General features: G+C 42.6%; 4 protein-coding genes across 10 annotated transcripts; all 4 read right to left on the bottom strand.

Annotated features, from left to right (window-relative positions):
• Positions 1 to 1,293: 1,293 nt before the first annotated feature.
• Positions 1,294 to 4,248, bottom strand: LOC141375540 (E3 ubiquitin-protein ligase RBBP6-like). 3 transcript variants are annotated; one of them, XM_073909940.1, is made up of 7 exons: positions 2,727 to 3,086; positions 2,437 to 2,533; positions 2,258 to 2,333; positions 2,030 to 2,118; positions 1,893 to 1,953; positions 1,651 to 1,790; positions 1,294 to 1,555 (listed from the first exon to the last, which is right to left on the bottom strand). In XM_073909940.1, the coding sequence occupies exons 1-7, from the start codon at positions 2,884 to 2,886 to the stop codon at positions 1,381 to 1,383; spliced, it is 798 nt and encodes a 265-aa protein (XP_073766041.1). In that variant the 5' UTR covers positions 2,887 to 3,086; the 3' UTR covers positions 1,294 to 1,380. The 3 variants fall into 3 exon arrangements, with proteins under 3 accessions (XP_073766041.1, XP_073766043.1, XP_073766042.1); XM_073909942.1 differs by having other exon boundaries at positions 2,629 to 2,814; XM_073909941.1 differs by lacking the exon at positions 1,893 to 1,953 and having other exon boundaries at positions 1,295 to 1,555; positions 2,727 to 4,248.
• Positions 4,249 to 5,359: 1,111 nt separating this feature from the next.
• Positions 5,360 to 8,379, bottom strand: LOC141375539 (E3 ubiquitin-protein ligase RBBP6-like). Of its 2 annotated transcripts, XM_073909938.1 has the most exons (7): positions 7,429 to 8,361; positions 7,139 to 7,235; positions 6,960 to 7,035; positions 6,732 to 6,820; positions 6,595 to 6,655; positions 6,353 to 6,492; positions 5,996 to 6,257 (listed from the first exon to the last, which is right to left on the bottom strand). In XM_073909938.1, exons 1-7 carry the CDS (start codon positions 7,586 to 7,588, stop codon positions 6,083 to 6,085), a joined length of 798 nt encoding a protein of 265 aa, XP_073766039.1. In that variant the 5' UTR covers positions 7,589 to 8,361; the 3' UTR covers positions 5,996 to 6,082. The 2 variants fall into 2 exon arrangements, with proteins under 2 accessions (XP_073766040.1, XP_073766039.1); XM_073909939.1 differs by lacking the exon at positions 6,595 to 6,655 and having other exon boundaries at positions 5,360 to 6,257; positions 7,429 to 8,379.
• A 2,321-nt stretch (positions 8,380 to 10,700) lies between these two features.
• On the bottom strand, positions 10,701 to 12,996 carry LOC141375538 (E3 ubiquitin-protein ligase RBBP6-like). Of its 3 annotated transcripts, none has more exons than XM_073909935.1 (7): positions 12,118 to 12,659; positions 11,828 to 11,924; positions 11,649 to 11,724; positions 11,421 to 11,509; positions 11,284 to 11,344; positions 11,042 to 11,181; positions 10,701 to 10,946 (listed from the first exon to the last, which is right to left on the bottom strand). In XM_073909935.1, the coding sequence occupies exons 1-7, from the start codon at positions 12,275 to 12,277 to the stop codon at positions 10,772 to 10,774; spliced, it is 798 nt and encodes a 265-aa protein (XP_073766036.1). In that variant the 5' UTR covers positions 12,278 to 12,659; the 3' UTR covers positions 10,701 to 10,771. The 3 variants fall into 3 exon arrangements, with proteins under 3 accessions (XP_073766036.1, XP_073766038.1, XP_073766037.1); XM_073909937.1 differs by having other exon boundaries at positions 12,020 to 12,480; XM_073909936.1 differs by lacking the exon at positions 11,284 to 11,344 and having other exon boundaries at positions 12,118 to 12,996.
• Positions 12,997 to 15,375: 2,379 nt separating this feature from the next.
• On the bottom strand, positions 15,376 to 18,024 carry LOC141375537 (E3 ubiquitin-protein ligase RBBP6-like). 2 transcript variants are annotated; one of them, XM_073909933.1, is made up of 7 exons: positions 16,816 to 17,376; positions 16,526 to 16,622; positions 16,347 to 16,422; positions 16,119 to 16,207; positions 15,982 to 16,042; positions 15,740 to 15,879; positions 15,383 to 15,644 (listed from the first exon to the last, which is right to left on the bottom strand). In XM_073909933.1, the coding sequence occupies exons 1-7, from the start codon at positions 16,973 to 16,975 to the stop codon at positions 15,470 to 15,472; spliced, it is 798 nt and encodes a 265-aa protein (XP_073766034.1). In that variant the 5' UTR covers positions 16,976 to 17,376; the 3' UTR covers positions 15,383 to 15,469. The 2 variants fall into 2 exon arrangements, with proteins under 2 accessions (XP_073766035.1, XP_073766034.1); XM_073909934.1 differs by lacking the exon at positions 15,982 to 16,042 and having other exon boundaries at positions 15,376 to 15,644; positions 16,816 to 18,024.
• Positions 18,025 to 20,012: the final 1,988 nt, after the last annotated feature.

Below are 20,012 nucleotides of genomic sequence, written 5' to 3'. Positions count from 1 at the left end.
ATTCCTTTTTTTTTTTTTAAACAAAACAGATATGGCAGACACGGCCAAACATTGAAACTTTGGAGGGCATTGAGGGGAAAAAAAAGCACAATATCATCAAGGGGAATAAAAGGTTTGATCAAAGCGTGCGTTTACACACGTTCATTTAAATATGGACAAAACCAACATTGGGTTAATTTTGTTATTAGATTTAAAATGCACGGACCCTATTTGACCCAGTGTTCATATATACATATGTTTTTATGAATGAATATTTTTGCATATAAAAGATAATAAAAGACTGACTAGACAGATTAGATAGTTTAATAGACAGATTGACACGTGTAGTCATTCGTTCCTGTGTATTTGATGACTAGCTTCCAGCAGTATCTGGCTGCAGACTTGCATGCAATCTGAGACACAAAGCACTCAGCGGAGCTAGTGAGGTCACTGTGAGAGGCGGGGTTAGGGGTGCACACTCACTGACAGCCTAGATTTAGCCTGGTTTTAACCAAGCCGTCTATTAGACTTTTAACCCTTATGTATTGTTCATATTGTTCAAGTGGCTGTTTTTTGCCCCCAATGACCTCCATTATAACTAAACTTGTTTTAATTGCAAAGCCATGACACCAGATAGTAACTCATTCTTTATTGTTGGTGGTTTCCCTGTTGGGATGAGATAAAATGAGTCATTTTTACTTTTGATGGTCAGTTGGCACCTTTAAACACCCCAAAAAAATGCTTGCTGGGATGGTACCAAGAGGCTGTGCTCACTTCTGGACAGAGGGGGTGTAGACTTGCAGCTAGTGCCGATAAGTGGTGCAGACGCTGAGGCTGTTCTGTATGCGAGTGTTGAGGTTTTGAAACATCAGCTGACAACGTGTAGGTAGAGAGTAGCAGGTTCTGGGAGTAGATGAGCTTGTCACCGGTGTAGACTTTGACCGACTTGTGAAGTTACTCACAAGACCTCCGCTTATGGGACATTACCATTCAAATGAAACGTTTCCAGCAGAATATGACGCTTCAAAAAACTCCATCGGCACTGGTAACTATGAAAAACACGACTGAGCACTAATAGTGTACTCAACACTTTACACTGACATTTGAAGGATCACCTGACATTAAAGACTGAAGTAAGAACGCTGAAAAAAACCCATCAGATTTTAGCCCAGAAGAGTTTCTCTTTTCCTAAATTAAAGCAAAACTTCATGATATTGTGTTTATGAATTCATTCGTGTGTGTGTGTGTGTGTGTGTGTGTGTGTGTATGTGTGTGTTGCACTGCTGGAGTGAAGGTTAACCAGTCCACACAGTTCATGCGGCTATAATCTTTATTATCTTTTGTTAATAAACTATGTACAATATTTACACGTCGGCTCCAGGTCTCTTGGATGAAGGTCTCTCAGCGACGTGGTCTCTTCTGGTCGCCGCGCGTCTCTGGTGAAGATGGGGAGCGGGACCGTTTCCCTCCGGCGTCCCGGACCGAAGATGCCGCACCTGCTGAGGACGAGGAGGGCAAAGGCTCGGTCTGGCAGGAGAAGGACGGCCTCTTTCTCTTCTCAGCAGCATAGGCCTCACTGAACAGATCGAGCGCAAACACACACAAGCAGACATCATGTGAGATTTGGACAAACACTAGAACATGCGGCTATGCCAAGTACAGTTTACTCACGCGTCTATGATGGGAATGACGTATCGGCCGCTGCCGTCTATCATGACTCCCTTTCGGTCTGGGTCGTCCACCTCCAACAGGAAGCTGCGGGGAATCCCTGTGCTCTTCCGGATGCGCTTGTGCGGCGCGGAGCGGCTGCCCTGTGAATTGAGGAGTGACAGTCAAACTCTGAGCAAACAATCTGACTGATGAGGACAAGAGCTCAAGTTCACAGCAACCGTGAGCTTGGAAAACCCAGTTACCACATTAGTGGGGCAGTGCCTAATGTGGTGTCCCGGGATCCCAAGCAGCCTCATGGCCTCACTAGTGAACATCAGAACCATGAGAATCAGCTCAGACATCTCTCACAAAGCAAACCTGTCAGTGTCTGAACGCTCACCTGCTGGAGTAGTAGCACAGGCTGGACTGGTACATCACCGCTTTCAGCTTGTCCTCCTCTGACGCCTTTGCCTCAGCCAGATTCTCAGTCTGTTTCACAGGCATTTGCACATTTGAATCTTTTTCACCCTCAACCCTTCAAACAATCTCAAATCTCCCTAAGAAGCTGAGTGCGTGTGCGTATATTGTGTGCTTTACATTGCTATTGTGCTATTCATTTGTTCAATACCTTCAACAACTGCTCCAGTGAGAGGAGTGAAGGATCAGCTCTAGGTGAAGGTTCACGCCAGCGTCCAGCTTGATGTCTGCAAAACAAAGGAGCTTGTGTGACTAAAACACCAGGGACAGACCAGGAGTCTTCATATAACATCTAACAGAGGACGCGTGTGCTCATTTCACAGCACTTACCCAACAAATCTTCTGTTTGAGGACTTCAGTCCCGCCGCAGGGATCCGTCTGATGATGACCGACGTGTTTTTAGGGATGAGAGCATCATCTGTGTATTCTGACAGCAAAATAAAATCAGAATCAGCACATAATTATGGAGCACGGTATACTTTGAGAGCCATTAGCCTTTTAAAACAGCCAAAACATCCCTACATGTCAGCATCAGCACCACCTTACAGCTTCCAGAAGTGTCTGATGTAACGCATCTAATGTTAGCGTAGAACAGTTGAAGTGTCTTTTCCTCAACTCACCTTCATCAGTCTGGGCGTTGCTGATCTTCAGCTGGCAGAACTTCAGCCTCTTGCTCCTCATGATCTGCCGCTTCAGCTCCCCCGCGCTGATGTTGAGGCCTTCAAACTGGAGCGAGTCGTAGGTGAGTCGACTCTGGAACCTGTATTGAACACAAGACATACTGAACACAAACACAAAGCACAGCGTAATAAAAAGGGTCAAACCTGAGTGATGGGAACAGCAGGCGATCAATCGACGTATCCAACGATCAATAATATCGATAATCTGGAAAAATTGTCACGGAGGACGCAGAGATCAGATGCCAATCGACACAGCGAGATTCAAACAACAGCCACAGGACGGTTGTCATGGATGCTGATGATGAACACGTGACGCATGCGCTGTACAACTTCCGGCAATATTATCATTATTAATATTAATTTTATTGATAGTAGTAGTAAAATCATTGCGATAAGTATAATAAAATAAACAGCAGAACAGTTGGCCATCTCTGAATAATACACAGCGACGTTTCCCTGCACGAACGATTCAGGCCTTCGCCAAGAAGACTCGGGTGAGTCGATGATTCAGGGATTGATTCAACTGTCCGTTCATCCTATTGGCTTCTTTGGCTGAATGAATCGTTCAATGCTTTACTCAAATAAAGCGGCCTCTTGCTGCCACCTATTGGGGGTTTGCTTTTTTGTTTTCAAAAGTACTTTGACACTTTTTTAAAGGCACCTTTAAGTTCATTTTTGCACAAAAGCTCGTCTCTGTGCGTTCCAAATGGTTTGAAATTTCCTTAGCACATGGTTTTCTTGATGCGTTTGAAATTTTCAATGTAAATCCACTCGTACTTGCATTTGATCTTTATTATGCCTTAAAATCAAAACTATACTAAAGGTGTCTTATCCAAATGCAGATTTTCATTCAAAACGTTATGACAGAACCATATTACTTTACAGTGGCCCATGGATATATATATATATATATATATATATATATATGTGTGTGTGTGTGTGTTGCTTGTTTCTTATTTACCCATGCAGTGACTTTTAGGCATAAATACTATGTAGGCTTGCTAAAGGGTTGCATGAGAAATGTCATCATCGTGAGAGCTTGACTTTTTTTTTGTCGCTGCCTTTAGTTGTGGTGAAATGAGATGCATCATGTCGTTTATCTGTTTGTGCAGTCTGTACCTTCATTTCTGAATCGTGTGGCATCGTACTTGAAGCCAAGTCATTTAGCCCAAGGCATAGTTGTCTTAGAATGAGTAGTTTGCTGATCAAATTCCACATTTTGATGAGGCAAAACACATCTTGGATGTTTTAATTACTATTTTAGGTGAAAAACAAAACAATGAGATTTGTGTAAAATCTAAAGTTAACCAAGTCCAGCCCGCCATCTTGTCCTGCCTCTCAGTTCTCTTAAGCCTTGGGCCGGCTCTGTGAAGTGGCCTCTTTTGGGCTCATCATTGAAGACCGGACGAGCTGCAACATTTCGTTCTGCCAGGTTCTGGGAGTAGATGAGCATGTCATCGCTCTAGACTATGGTCAACTTGTGAAGTTACTCATACACCTCCGCTCATGGCATATTACCATTAAAATGAAACTTTTCCAGCAGAATATGACGCTCTAAAAAAAAAAAACTCCATCGGCACTGGTAACTATGAAAAACACGACTGAGCACTAATGGTACACTCAACAATTTACACTGACATTTGAAGGATCACCTGACATTAAAGACTGACGTAAGAACGCTGGAGGAACATCAAATTTTAACACGGAAGAGTTTTTTTTGTCTCTCTCAAATTAAAGCAATATTTCTTAATCTTGTTGTTTTTTTTTTTTTTTTACTGTACAGTTGCCCCAGGTGTTTATCAGGTGTGATGCCTGCTCATCTGACCTTTGACCTCGGCACTCAACTGCTGCCAGTTTTCTTTCAATGCCATGAGATTTCTGAATTCTACATGCAGGAACCGATGCATTCCTTTTTTTTTTTTTAAACAAAACAGATATGGCAGACACGGCCAAACATTGAAACTTTGGAGGGCATTGAGGGGGAAAAAAAAGCACAATATCATCAAGGGGAATAAAAGGTTTGATCAAAGCGTGCGTTTACACACGTTCATTTAAATATGGACAAAACCAACATTGGGTTAATTTTGTTATTAGATTTAAAATGCACGGACCCTATTTGACCCAGTGTTCATATATACATATGTTTTTATGAATGAATATTTTTGCATATAAAAGATAATAAAAGACTGACTAGACAGATTAGATAGTTTAATAGACAGATTGACACGTGTAGTCATTCGTTCCTGTGTATTTGATGACTAGCTTCCAGCAGTATCTGGCTGCAGACTTGCATGCAATCTGAGACACAAAGCACTCAGCGGAGCTAGTGAGGTCACTGTGAGAGGCGGGGTTAGGGGTGCACACTCACTGACAGCCTAGATTTAGCCTGGTTTTAACCAAGCCGTCTATTAGACTTTTAACCCTTATGTATTGTTCATATTGTTCAAGTGGCTGTTTTTTGCCCCCAATGACCTCCATTATAACTAAACTTGTTTTAATTGCAAAGCCATGACACCAGATAGTAACTCATTCTTTATTGTTGGTGGTTTCCCTGTTGGGATGAGATAAAATGAGTCATTTTTACTTTTGATGGTCAGTTGGCACCTTTAAACACCCCAAAAAAATGCTTGCTGGGATGGTACCAAGAGGCTGTGCTCACTTCTGGACAGAGGGGGTGTAGACTTGCAGCTAGTGCCGATAAGTGGTGCAGACGCTGAGGCTGTTCTGTATGCGAGTGTTGAGGTTTTGAAACATCAGCTGACAACGTGTAGGTAGAGAGTAGCAGGTTCTGGGAGTAGATGAGCTTGTCACCGGTGTAGACTTTGACCGACTTGTGAAGTTACTCACAAGACCTCCGCTTATGGGACATTACCATTCAAATGAAACGTTTCCAGCAGAATATGACGCTTCAAAAAACTCCATCGGCACTGGTAACTATGAAAAACACGACTGAGCACTAATAGTGTACTCAACACTTTACACTGACATTTGAAGGATCACCTGACATTAAAGACTGAAGTAAGAACGCTGAAAAAAACCCATCAGATTTTAGCCCAGAAGAGTTTCTCTTTTCCTAAATTAAAGCAAAACTTCATGATATTGTGTTTATGAATTCATTCGTGTGTGTGTGTGTGTGTGTGTGTGTGTGTGTGTGTGTGTGTATGTGTGTGTTGCACTGCTGGAGTGAAGGTTAACCAGTCCACACAGTTCATGCGGCTATAATCTTTATTATCTTTTATTAATAAACTATGTACAATATTTACACGTCGGCTCCAGGTCTCTTGGATGAAGGTCTCTCAGCGACGTGGTCTCTTCTGGTCGCCGCGCGTCTCTGGTGAAGATGGGGAGCGGGACCGTTTCCCTCCGGCGTCCCGGACCGAAGATGCCGCACCTGCTGAGGACGAGGAGGGCAAAGGCTCGGTCTGGCAGGAGAAGGACGGCCTCTTTCTCTTCTCAGCAGCATAGGCCTCACTGAACAGATCGAGCGCAAACACACACAAGCAGACATCATGTGAGATTTGGACAAACACTAGAACATGCGGCTATGCCAAGTACAGTTTACTCACGCGTCTATGATGGGAATGACGTATCGGCCGCTGCCGTCTATCATGACTCCCTTTCGGTCTGGGTCGTCCACCTCCAACAGGAAGCTGCGGGGAATCCCTGTGCTCTTCCGGATGCGCTTGTGCGGCGCGGAGCGGCTGCCCTGTGAATTGAGGAGTGACAGTCAAACTCTGAGCAAACAATCTGACTGATGAGGACAAGAGCTCAAGTTCACAGCAACCGTGAGCTTGGAAAACCCAGTTACCACATTAGTGGGGCAGTGCCTAATGTGGTGTCCCGGGATCCCAAGCAGCCTCATGGCCTCACTAGTGAACATCAGAACCATGAGAATCAGCTCAGACATCTCTCACAAAGCAAACCTGTCAGTGTCTGAACGCTCACCTGCTGGAGTAGTAGCACAGGCTGGACTGGTACATCACCGCTTTCAGCTTGTCCTCCTCTGACGCCTTTGCCTCAGCCAGATTCTCAGTCTGTTTCACAGGCATTTGCACATTTGAATCTTTTTCACCCTCAACCCTTCAAACAATCTCAAATCTCCCTAAGAAGCTGAGTGCGTGTGCGTATATTGTGTGCTTTACATTGCTATTGTGCTATTCATTTGTTCAATACCTTCAACAACTGCTCCAGTGAGAGGAGTGAAGGATCAGCTCTAGGTGAAGGTTCACGCCAGCGTCCAGCTTGATGTCTGCAAAACAAAGGAGCTTGTGTGACTAAAACACCAGGGACAGACCAGGAGTCTTCATATAACATCTAACAGAGGACGCGTGTGCTCATTTCACAGCACTTACCCAACAAATCTTCTGTTTGAGGACTTCAGTCCCGCCGCAGGGATCCGTCTGATGATGACCGACGTGTTTTTAGGGATGAGAGCATCATCTGTGTATTCTGACAGCAAAATAAAATCAGAATCAGCACATAATTATGGAGCACGGTATACTTTGAGAGCCATTAGCCTTTTAAAACAGCCAAAACATCCCTACATGTCAGCATCAGCACCACCTTACAGCTTCCAGAAGTGTCTGATGTAACGCATCTAATGTTAGCGTAGAACAGTTGAAGTGTCTTTTCCTCAACTCACCTTCATCAGTCTGGGCGTTGCTGATCTTCAGCTGGCAGAACTTCAGCCTCTTGCTCCTCATGATCTGCCGCTTCAGCTCCCCCGCGCTGATGTTGAGGCCTTCAAACTGGAGCGAGTCGTAGGTGAGTCGACTCTGGAACCTGTAGTGAACACAAGACATACTGAACACAAACACAAAGCACAGCGTAATAAAAAGGGTCAAACCTGAGTGATGGGAACAGCAGGCGATCAATCGACGTATCCAACGATCAATAATATCGATAATCTGGAAAAATTGTCACGGAGGACGCAGAGATCAGATGCCAATCGACACAGCGAGATTCAAACAACAGCCACAGGACGGTTGTCATGGATGCTGATGATGAACACGTGACGCATGCGCTGTACAACTTCCGGCAATATTATCATTATTAATATTAATTTTATTGATAGTAGTAGTAAAATCATTGCGATAAGTATAATAAAATAAACAGCAGAACAGTTGGCCATCTCTGAATAATACACAGCGACGTTTCCCTGCACGAACGATTCAGGCCTTCGCCAAGAAGACTCGGGTGAGTCGATGATTCAGGGATTGATTCAACTGTCCGTTCATCCTATTGGCTTCTTTGGCTGAATGAATCGTTCAATGCTTTACTCAAATAAAGCGGCCTCTTGCTGCCACCTATTGGGGGTTTGCTTTTTTGTTTTCAAAAGTACTTTGACACTTTTTTAAAGGCACCTTTAAGTTCATTTTTGCACAAAAGCTCGTCTCTGTGCGTTCCAAATGGTTTGAAATTTCCTTAGCACATGGTTTTCTTGATGCGTTTGAAATTTTCAATGTAAATCCACTCGTACTTGCATTTGATCTTTATTATGCCTTAAAATCAAAACTATACTAAAGGTGTCTTATCCAAATGCAGATTTTCATTCAAAACGTTATGACAGAACCATATTACTTTACAGTGGCCCATGGATATATATATATATATATATATATATATATATATATATGTGTGTGTGTGTGTGTTGCTTGTTTCTTATTTACCCATGCAGTGACTTTTAGGCATAAATACTATGTAGGCTTGCTAAAGGGTTGCATGAGAAATGTCATCATCGTGAGAGCTTGACTTTTTTTTTGTCGCTGCCTTTAGTTGTGGTGAAATGAGATGCATCATGTCGTTTATCTGTTTGTGCAGTCTGTACCTTCATTTCTGAATCGTGTGGCATCGTACTTGAAGCCAAGTCATTTAGCCCAAGGCATAGTTGTCTTAGAATGAGTAGTTTGCTGATCAAATTCCACATTTTGATGAGGCAAAACACATCTTGGATGTTTTAATTACTATTTTAGGTGAAAAACAAAACAATGAGATTTGTGTAAAATCTAAAGTTAACCAAGTCCAGCCCGCCATCTTGTCCTGCCTCTCAGTTCTCTTAAGCCTTGGGCCGGCTCTGTGAAGTGGCCTCTTTTGGGCTCATCATTGAAGACCGGACGAGCTGCAACATTTCGTTCTGCCAGGTTCTGGGAGTAGATGAGCATGTCATCGCTCTAGACTATGGTCAACTTGTGAAGTTACTCATACACCTCCGCTCATGGCATATTACCATTAAAATGAAACTTTTCCAGCAGAATATGACGCTCTAAAAAAAAAAACTCCATCGGCACTGGTAACTATGAAAAACACGACTGAGCACTAATGGTACACTCAACAATTTACACTGACATTTGAAGGATCACCTGACATTAAAGACTGACGTAAGAACGCTGGAGGAACATCAAATTTTAACACGGAAGAGTTTTTTTTGTCTCTCTCAAATTAAAGCAATATTTCTTAATCTTGTTGTTTTTTTTTTTTTTTACTGTACAGTTGCCCCAGGTGTTTATCAGGTGTGATGCCTGCTCATCTGACCTTTGACCTCGGCACTCAACTGCTGCCAGTTTTCTTTCAATGCCATGAGATTTCTGAATTCTACATGCAGGAACCGATGCATTCCTTTTTTTTTTTTTTAAACAAAACAGATATGGCAGACACGGCCAAACATTGAAACTTTGGAGGGCATTGAGGGGAAAAAAAAGCACAATATCATCAAGGGGAATAAAAGGTTTGATCAAAGCGTGCGTTTACACACGTTCATTTAAATATGGACAAAACCAACATTGGGTTAATTTTGTTATTAGATTTAAAATGCACGGACCCTATTTGACCCAGTGTTCATATATACATATGTTTTTATGAATGAATATTTTTGCATATAAAAGATAATAAAAGACTGACTAGACAGATTAGATAGTTTAATAGACAGATTGACACGTGTAGTCATTCGTTCCTGTGTATTTGATGACTAGCTTCCAGCAGTATCTGGCTGCAGACTTGCATGCAATCTGAGACACAAAGCACTCAGCGGAGCTAGTGAGGTCACTGTGAGAGGCGGGGTTAGGGGTGCACACTCACTGACAGCCTAGATTTAGCCTGGTTTTAACCAAGCCGTCTATTAGACTTTTAACCCTTATGTATTGTTCATATTGTTCAAGTGGCTGTTTTTTGCCCCCAATGACCTCCATTATAACTAAACTTGTTTTAATTGCAAAGCCATGACACCAGATAGTAACTCATTCTTTATTGTTGGTGGTTTCCCTGTTGGGATGAGATAAAATGAGTCATTTTTACTTTTGATGGTCAGTTGGCACCTTTAAACACCCCAAAAAAATGCTTGCTGGGATGGTACCAAGAGGCTGTGCTCACTTCTGGACAGAGGGGGTGTAGACTTGCAGCTAGTGCCGATAAGTGGTGCAGACGCTGAGGCTGTTCTGTATGCGAGTGTTGAGGTTTTGAAACATCAGCTGACAACGTGTAGGTAGAGAGTAGCAGGTTCTGGGAGTAGATGAGCTTGTCACCGGTGTAGACTTTGACCGACTTGTGAAGTTACTCACAAGACCTCCGCTTATGGGACATTACCATTCAAATGAAACGTTTCCAGCAGAATATGACGCTTCAAAAAACTCCATCGGCACTGGTAACTATGAAAAACACGACTGAGCACTAATAGTGTACTCAACACTTTACACTGACATTTGAAGGATCACCTGACATTAAAGACTGAAGTAAGAACGCTGAAAAAAACCCATCAGATTTTAGCCCAGAAGAGTTTCTCTTTTCCTAAATTAAAGCAAAACTTCATGATATTGTGTTTATGAATTCATTCGTGTGTGTGTGTGTGTGTGTGTGTGTATGTGTGTGTTGCACTGCTGGAGTGAAGGTTAACCAGTCCACACAGTTCATGCGGCTATAATCTTTATTATTTTTATTAATAAACTATGTACAATATTTACACGTCGGCTCCAGGTCTCTTGGATGAAGGTCTCTCAGCGACGTGGTCTCTTCTGGTCGCCGCGCGTCTCTGGTGAAGATGGGGAGCGGGACCGTTTCCCTCCGGCGTCCCGGACCGAAGATGCCGCACCTGCTGAGGACGAGGAGGGCAAAGGCTCGGTCTGGCAGGAGAAGGACGGCCTCTTTCTCTTCTCAGCAGCATAGGCCTCACTGAACAGATCGAGCGCAAACACACACAAGCAGACATCATGTGAGATTTGGACAAACACTAGAACATGCGGCTATGCCAAGTACAGTTTACTCACGCGTCTATGATGGGAATGACGTATCGGCCGCTGCCGTCTATCATGACTCCCTTTCGGTCTGGGTCGTCCACCTCCAACAGGAAGCTGCGGGGAATCCCTGTGCTCTTCCGGATGCGCTTGTGCGGCGCGGAGCGGCTGCCCTGTGAATTGAGGAGTGACAGTCAAACTCTGAGCAAACAATCTGACTGATGAGGACAAGAGCTCAAGTTCACAGCAACCGTGAGCTTGGAAAACCCAGTTACCACATTAGTGGGGCAGTGCCTAATGTGGTGTCCCGGGATCCCAAGCAGCCTCATGGCCTCACTAGTGAACATCAGAACCATGAGAATCAGCTCAGACATCTCTCACAAAGCAAACCTGTCAGTGTCTGAACGCTCACCTGCTGGAGTAGTAGCACAGGCTGGACTGGTACATCACCGCTTTCAGCTTGTCCTCCTCTGACGCCTTTGCCTCAGCCAGATTCTCAGTCTGTTTCACAGGCATTTGCACATTTGAATCTTTTTCACCCTCAACCCTTCAAACAATCTCAAATCTCCCTAAGAAGCTGAGTGCGTGTGCGTATATTGTGTGCTTTACATTGCTATTGTGCTATTCATTTGTTCAATACCTTCAACAACTGCTCCAGTGAGAGGAGTGAAGGATCAGCTCTAGGTGAAGGTTCACGCCAGCGTCCAGCTTGATGTCTGCAAAACAAAGGAGCTTGTGTGACTAAAACACCAGGGACAGACCAGGAGTCTTCATATAACATCTAACAGAGGACGCGTGTGCTCATTTCACAGCACTTACCCAACAAATCTTCTGTTTGAGGACTTCAGTCCCGCCGCAGGGATCCGTCTGATGATGACCGACGTGTTTTTAGGGATGAGAGCATCATCTGTGTATTCTGACAGCAAAATAAAATCAGAATCAGCACATAATTATGGAGCACGGTATACTTTGAGAGCCATTAGCCTTTTAAAACAGCCAAAACATCCCTACATGTCAGCATCAGCACCACCTTACAGCTTCCAGAAGTGTCTGATGTAACGCATCTAATGTTAGCGTAGAACAGTTGAAGTGTCTTTTCCTCAACTCACCTTCATCAGTCTGGGCGTTGCTGATCTTCAGCTGGCAGAACTTCAGCCTCTTGCTCCTCATGATCTGCCGCTTCAGCTCCCCCGCGCTGATGTTGAGGCCTTCAAACTGGAGCGAGTCGTAGGTGAGTCGACTCTGGAACCTGTAGTGAACACAAGACATACTGAACACAAACACAAAGCACAGCGTAATAAAAAGGGTCAAACCTGAGTGATGGGAACAGCAGGCGATCAATCGACGTATCCAACGATCAATAATATCGATAATCTGGAAAAATTGTCACGGAGGACGCAGAGATCAGATGCCAATCGACACAGCGAGATTCAAACAACAGCCACAGGACGGTTGTCATGGATGCTGATGATGAACACGTGACGCATGCGCTGTACAACTTCCGGCAATATTATCATTATTAATATTAATTTTATTGATAGTAGTAGTAAAATCATTGCGATAAGTATAATAAAATAAACAGCAGAACAGTTGGCCATCTCTGAATAATACACAGCGACGTTTCCCTGCACGAACGATTCAGGCCTTCGCCAAGAAGACTCGGGTGAGTCGATGATTCAGGGATTGATTCAACTGTCCGTTCATCCTATTGGCTTCTTTGGCTGAATGAATCGTTCAATGCTTTACTCAAATAAAGCGGCCTCTTGCTGCCACCTATTGGGGGTTTGCTTTTTTGTTTTCAAAAGTACTTTGACACTTTTTTAAAGGCACCTTTAAGTTCATTTGTGCACAAAAGCTCGTCTCTGTGCGTTCCAAATGGTTTGAAATTTCCTTAGCACATGGTTTTCTTGATGCGTTTGAAATTTTCAATGTAAATCCACTCGTACTTGCATTTGATCTTTATTATGCCTTAAAATCAAAACTATACTAAAGGTGTCTTATCCAAATGCAGATTTTCATTCAAAACGTTATGACAGAACCATATTACTTTACAGTGGCCCATGGATATATATATATATATATATATATATATATATATATATATATATATGTGTGTGTGTGTGTTGCTTGTTTCTTATTTACCCATGCAGTGACTTTTAGGCATAAATACTATGTAGGCTTGCTAAAGGGTTGCATGAGAAATGTCATCATCGTGAGAGCTTGACTTTTTTTTTGTCGCTGCCTTTAGTTGTGGTGAAATGAGATGCATCATGTCGTTTATCTGTTTGTGCAGTCTGTACCTTCATTTCTGAATCGTGTGGCATCGTACTTGAAGCCAAGTAATTTAGCCCAAGGCATAGTTGTCTTAGAATGAGTAGTTTGCTGATCAAATTCCACATTTTGATGAGGCAAAACACATCTTGGATGTTTTAATTACTATTTTAGGTGAAAAACAAAACAATGAGATTTGTGTAAAATCTAAAGTTAACCAAGTCCAGCCCGCCATCTTGTCCTGCCTCTCAGTTCTCTTAAGCCTTGGGCCGGCTCTGTGAAGTGGCCTCTTTTGGGCTCATCATTGAAGACCGGACGAGCTGCAACATTTCGTTCTGCCAGGTTCTGGGAGTAGATGAGCATGTCATCGCTCTAGACTATGGTCAACTTGTGAAGTTACTCATACACCTCCGCTCATGGCATATTACCATTAAAATGAAACTTTTCCAGCAGAATATGACGCTCTAAAAAAAAAAAACTCCATCGGCACTGGTAACTATGAAAAACACGACTGAGCACTAATGGTACACTCAACAATTTACACTGACATTTGAAGGATCACCTGACATTAAAGACTGACGTAAGAACGCTGGAGGAACATCAAATTTTAACACGGAAGAGTTTTTTTTGTCTCTCTCAAATTAAAGCAATATTTCTTAATCTTGTTGTTTTTTTTTTTTTTTACTGTACAGTTGCCCCAGGTGTTTATCAGGTGTGATGCCTGCTCATCTGACCTTTGACCTCGGCACTCAACTGCTGCCAGTTTTCTTTCAATGCCATGAGATTTCTGAATTCTACATGCAGGAACCGATGCATTCCTTTTTTTTTTTTTAAACAAAACAGATATGGCAGACACGGCCAAACATTGAAACTTTGGAGGGCATTGAGGGGAAAAAAAAGCACAATATCATCAAGGGGAATAAAAGGTTTGATCAAAGCGTGCGTTTACACACGTTCATTTAAATATGGACAAAACCAACATTGGGTTAATTTTGTTATTAGATTTAAAATGCACGGACCCTATTTGACCCAGTGTTCATATATACATATGTTTTTATGAATGAATATTTTTGCATATAAAAGATAATAAAAGACTGACTAGACAGATTAGATAGTTTAATAGACAGATTGACACGTGTAGTCATTCGTTCCTGTGTATTTGATGACTAGCTTCCAGCAGTATCTGGCTGCAGACTTGCATGCAATCTGAGACACAAAGCACTCAGCGGAGCTAGTGAGGTCACTGTGAGAGGCGGGGTTAGGGGTGCACACTCACTGACAGCCTAGATTTAGCCTGGTTTTAACCAAGCCGTCTATTAGACTTTTAACCCTTATGTATTGTTCATATTGTTCAAGTGGCTGTTTTTTGCCCCCAATGACCTCCATTATAACTAAACTTGTTTTAATTGCAAAGCCATGACACCAGATAGTAACTCATTCTTTATTGTTGGTGGTTTCCCTGTTGGGATGAGATAAAATGAGTCATTTTTACTTTTGATGGTCAGTTGGCACCTTTAAACACCCCAAAAAAATGCTTGCTGGGATGGTACCAAGAGGCTGTGCTCACTTCTGGACAGAGGGGGTGTAGACTTGCAGCTAGTGCCGATAAGTGGTGCAGACGCTGAGGCTGTTCTGTATGCGAGTGTTGAGGTTTTGAAACATCAGCTGACAACGTGTAGGTAGAGAGTAGCAGGTTCTGGGAGTAGATGAGCTTGTCACCGGTGTAGACTTTGACCGACTTGTGAAGTTACTCACAAGACCTCCGCTTATGGGACATTACCATTCAAATGAAACGTTTCCAGCAGAATATGACGCTTCAAAAAACTCCATCGGCACTGGTAACTATGAAAAACACGACTGAGCACTAATAGTGTACTCAACACTTTACACTGACATTTGAAGGATCACCTGACATTAAAGACTGAAGTAAGAACGCTGAAAAAAACCCATCAGATTTTAGCCCAGAAGAGTTTCTCTTTTCCTAAATTAAAGCAAAACTTCATGATATTGTGTTTATGAATTCATTCGTGTGTGTGTGTGTGTGTGTGTGTGTGTGTGTGTGTGTTGCACTGCTGGAGTGAAGGTTAACCAGTCCACACAGTTCATGCGGCTATAATCTTTATTATCTTTTATTAATAAACTATGTACAATATTTACACGTCGGCTCCAGGTCTCTTGGATGAAGGTCTCTCAGCGACGTGGTCTCTTCTGGTCGCCGCGCGTCTCTGGTGAAGATGGGGAGCGGGACCGTTTCCCTCCGGCGTCCCGGACCGAAGATGCCGCACCTGCTGAGGACGAGGAGGGCAAAGGCTCGGTCTGGCAGGAGAAGGACGGCCTCTTTCTCTTCTCAGCAGCATAGGCCTCACTGAACAGATCGAGCGCAAACACACACAAGCAGACATCATGTGAGATTTGGACAAACACTAGAACATGCGGCTATGCCAAGTACAGTTTACTCACGCGTCTATGATGGGAATGACGTATCGGCCGCTGCCGTCTATCATGACTCCCTTTCGGTCTGGGTCGTCCACCTCCAACAGGAAGCTGCGGGGAATCCCTGTGCTCTTCCGGATGCGCTTGTGCGGCGCGGAGCGGCTGCCCTGTGAATTGAGGAGTGACAGTCAAACTCTGAGCAAACAATCTGACTGATGAGGACAAGAGCTCAAGTTCACAGCAACCGTGAGCTTGGAAAACCCAGTTACCACATTAGTGGGGCAGTGCCTAATGTGGTGTCCCGGGATCCCAAGCAGCCTCATGGCCTCACTAGTGAACATCAGAACCATGAGAATCAGCTCAGACATCTCTCACAAAGCAAACCTGTCAGTGTCTGAACGCTCACCTGCTGGAGTAGTAGCACAGGCTGGACTGGTACATCACCGCTTTCAGCTTGTCCTCCTCTGACGCCTTTGCCTCAGCCAGATTCTCAGTCTGTTTCACAGGCATTTGCACATTTGAATCTTTTTCACCCTCAACCCTTCAAACAATCTCAAATCTCCCTAAGAAGCTGAGTGCGTGTGCGTATATTGTGTGCTTTACATTGCTATTGTGCTATTCATTTGTTCAATACCTTCAACAACTGCTCCAGTGAGAGGAGTGAAGGATCAGCTCTAGGTGAAGGTTCACGCCAGCGTCCAGCTTGATGTCTGCAAAACAAAGGAGCTTGTGTGACTAAAACACCAGGGACAGACCAGGAGTCTTCATATAACATCTAACAGAGGACGCGTGTGCTCATTTCACAGCACTTACCCAACAAATCTTCTGTTTGAGGACTTCAGTCCCGCCGCAGGGATCCGTCTGATGATGACCGACGTGTTTTTAGGGATGAGAGCATCATCTGTGTATTCTGACAGCAAAATAAAATCAGAATCAGCACATAATTATGGAGCACGGTATACTTTGAGAGCCATTAGCCTTTTAAAACAGCCAAAACATCCCTACATGTCAGCATCAGCACCACCTTACAGCTTCCAGAAGTGTCTGATGTAACGCATCTAATGTTAGCGTAGAACAGTTGAAGTGTCTTTTCCTCAACTCACCTTCATCAGTCTGGGCGTTGCTGATCTTCAGCTGGCAGAACTTCAGCCTCTTGCTCCTCATGATCTGCCGCTTCAGCTCCCCCGCGCTGATGTTGAGGCCTTCAAACTGGAGCGAGTCGTAGGTGAGTCGACTCTGGAACCTGTAGTGAACACAAGACATACTGAACACAAACACAAAGCACAGCGTAATAAAAAGGGTCAAACCTGAGTGATGGGAACAGCAGGCGATCAATCGACGTATCCAACGATCAATAATATCGATAATCTGGAAAAATTGTCACGGAGGACGCAGAGATCAGATGCCAATCGACACAGCGAGATTCAAACAACAGCCACAGGACGGTTGTCATGGATGCTGATGATGAACACGTGACGCATGCGCTGTACAACTTCCGGCAATATTATCATTATTAATATTAATTTTATTGATAGTAGTAGTAAAATCATTGCGATAAGTATAATAAAATAAACAGCAGAACAGTTGGCCATCTCTGAATAATACACAGCGACGTTTCCCTGCACGAACGATTCAGGCCTTCGCCAAGAAGACTCGGGTGAGTCAATAGGTGCGTTCGACATGAAGCTCAGCTGCAGCCGGTGATCAACGAGATTAGCCGAGCGCAGGCGGGGGAGAAGTTGAAAACGGAGCCGTCAAGACGGACAGCTGGACACTTCGGGACTCAAAGTTGCTGCAGTCATGATGACCGATTACATGGCGTCATCATAATTTTTTTGTTATTTTAATTTATAACAACAAAACATTTACAAATAAAACAGAATACAGTTTCTACAAACTGTTGTTCCTTTTTAAACAATAAGAGAGAATTATGAATAAAATATATAACAAATGCATGAGAGAAATAAGAGGAAATGAGAGGTTAATATAAACATAAAAACGAACAGGTCTATTAAATACAAAGCAATACGCATAAATTCTAGGAGTTAAACATCAACCTTTAGGCTAATACTTCTTGTTTGAATATGCTAAAAAAGGGTTTACATATATGTACATTTATAGATAGGAAAATTTCCAATGTAGAAAGCAAAACAAGGTGTTTTGATTAGGTCTTAATAAATGACATCATTTTGGATAATGAATGAATTTTCAAAAAAGCATTTTAATTCAAAAAGATTGTGTTGAAAAGAACAAAAGGTAAAATAAGTGAGCTATGTAGAAGTTTCCAAGAAAGAGCAGGTAGCCTTTAAACTGCTAGACAGGAAATAAAATAGATATTTATATTATAATAATAAAACCATTTTATAATTATTTAATAAAATAGTTCATGGGGATGAATGCAGTAAATAGTCTGTATAAAAAAGTTAAAAATAAACCTGCGCAAACAAGCTAACCTTTATAACCAGATTATTTAACAAAAGATGATTACTGTAGTAAAATATTTGTAGTCTTTTAATAAGCAAGATGTGTACAGGATAGAGAGGGTGTGAAAAGTGAATTGTTTGTTTTGAAACTTTTGAATTGAAATTTGTCCAATTATAAACCCGAAATACACGTGTTTGTTGTCATGTGGTGAACTCGGCCAATCGTGTAATATCGGTGTCGTCATCAGAGCTCCTGCAGTCGATCTTCAGAAGCTGCACGGTCTGAGTTTGCCGTCTGATCTCGGAGCGCTGTCGCGGTACTTTGATGCCACATGTGACAGTCACATGGCGTCGGCGCAGCATCAATCCGGACAAGATTTCTAACCAGCATGCACCGCTTTAAGACAGATTTCGATCGATCTGCGCAGCGCTGCATGAAGTCGAACGCACCTGATGATTCAGGGATTGATTCAACTGTCCGTTCATCCTATTGGCTTCTTTGGCTGAATGAATCGTTCAATGCTTTACTCAAATAAAGCGGCCTCTTGCTGCCACCTATTGGGGGTTTGCTTTTTTGTTTTCAAAAGTACTTTGACACTTTTTTAAAGGCACCTTTAAGTTCATTTTTGCACAAAAGCTCGTCTCTGTGCGTTCCAAATGGTTTGAAATTTCCTTAGCACATGGTTTTCTTGATGCGTTTGAAATTTTCAATGTAAATCCACTCGTACTTGCATTTGATCTTTATTATGCCTTAAAATCAAAACTATACTAAAGGTGTCTTATCCAAATGCAGATTTTCATTCAAAACGTTATGACAGAACCATATTACTTTACAGTGGCCCATGGATATATATATATATGTGTGTGTGTGTGTGTTGCTTGTTTCTTATTTACCCATGCAGTGACTTTTAGGCATAAATACTATGTAGGCTTGCTAAAGGGTTGCATGAGAAATGTCATCATCGTGAGAGCTTGACTTTTTTTTTGTCGCTGCCTTTAGTTGTGGTGAAATGAGATGCATCATGTCGTTTATCTGTTTGTGCAGTCTGTACCTTCATTTCTGAATCGTGTGGCATCGTACTTGAAGCCAAGTCATTTAGCCCAAGGCATAGTTGTCTTAGAATGAGTAGTTTGCTGATCAAATTCCACATTTTGATGAGGCAAAACACATCTTGGATGTTTTAATTACTATTTTAGGTGAAAAACAAAACAATGAGATTTGTGTAAAATCTAAAGTTAACCAAGTCCAGCCCGCCATCTTGTCCTGCCTCTCAGTTCTCTTAAGCCTTGGGCCGGCTCTGTGAAGTGGCCTCTTTTGGGCTCATCATTGAAGACCGGACGAGCTGCAACATTTCGTTCTGCCAGGTTCTGGGAGTAGATGAGCATGTCATCGCTCTAGACTATGGTCAACTTGTGAAGTTACTCATACACCTCCGCTCATGGCATATTACCATTAAAATGAAACTTTTCCAGCAGAATATGACGCTCTAAAAAAAAAAAACTCCATCGGCACTGGTAACTATGAAAAACACGACTGAGCACTAATGGTACACTCAACAATTTACACTGACATTTGAAGGATCACCTGACATTAAAGACTGACGTAAGAACGCTGGAGGAACATCAAATTTTAACACGGAAGAGTTTTTTTTGTCTCTCTCAAATTAAAGCAATATTTCTTAATCTTGTTGTTTTTTTTTTTTTTTTACTGTACAGTTGCCCCAGGTGTTTATCAGGTGTGATGCCTGCTCATCTGACCTTTGACCTCGGCACTCAACTGCTGCCAGTTTTCTTTCAATGCCATGAGATTTCTGAATTCTACATGCAGGAACCGATGCATTCCTTTTTTTTTTTTTAAACAAAACAGATATGGCAGA

This window comes from Danio rerio, chromosome 8 (genome assembly GCF_049306965.1).
Source record: "Danio rerio strain Tuebingen ecotype United States chromosome 8, GRCz12tu, whole genome shotgun sequence".
Classification (NCBI taxonomy): Eukaryota; Metazoa; Chordata; class Actinopteri; order Cypriniformes; family Danionidae; genus Danio; species Danio rerio.
Note: the sequence above shows the minus strand (reverse complement) of the source record. Positions and strands in the feature narration are given on the sequence as shown.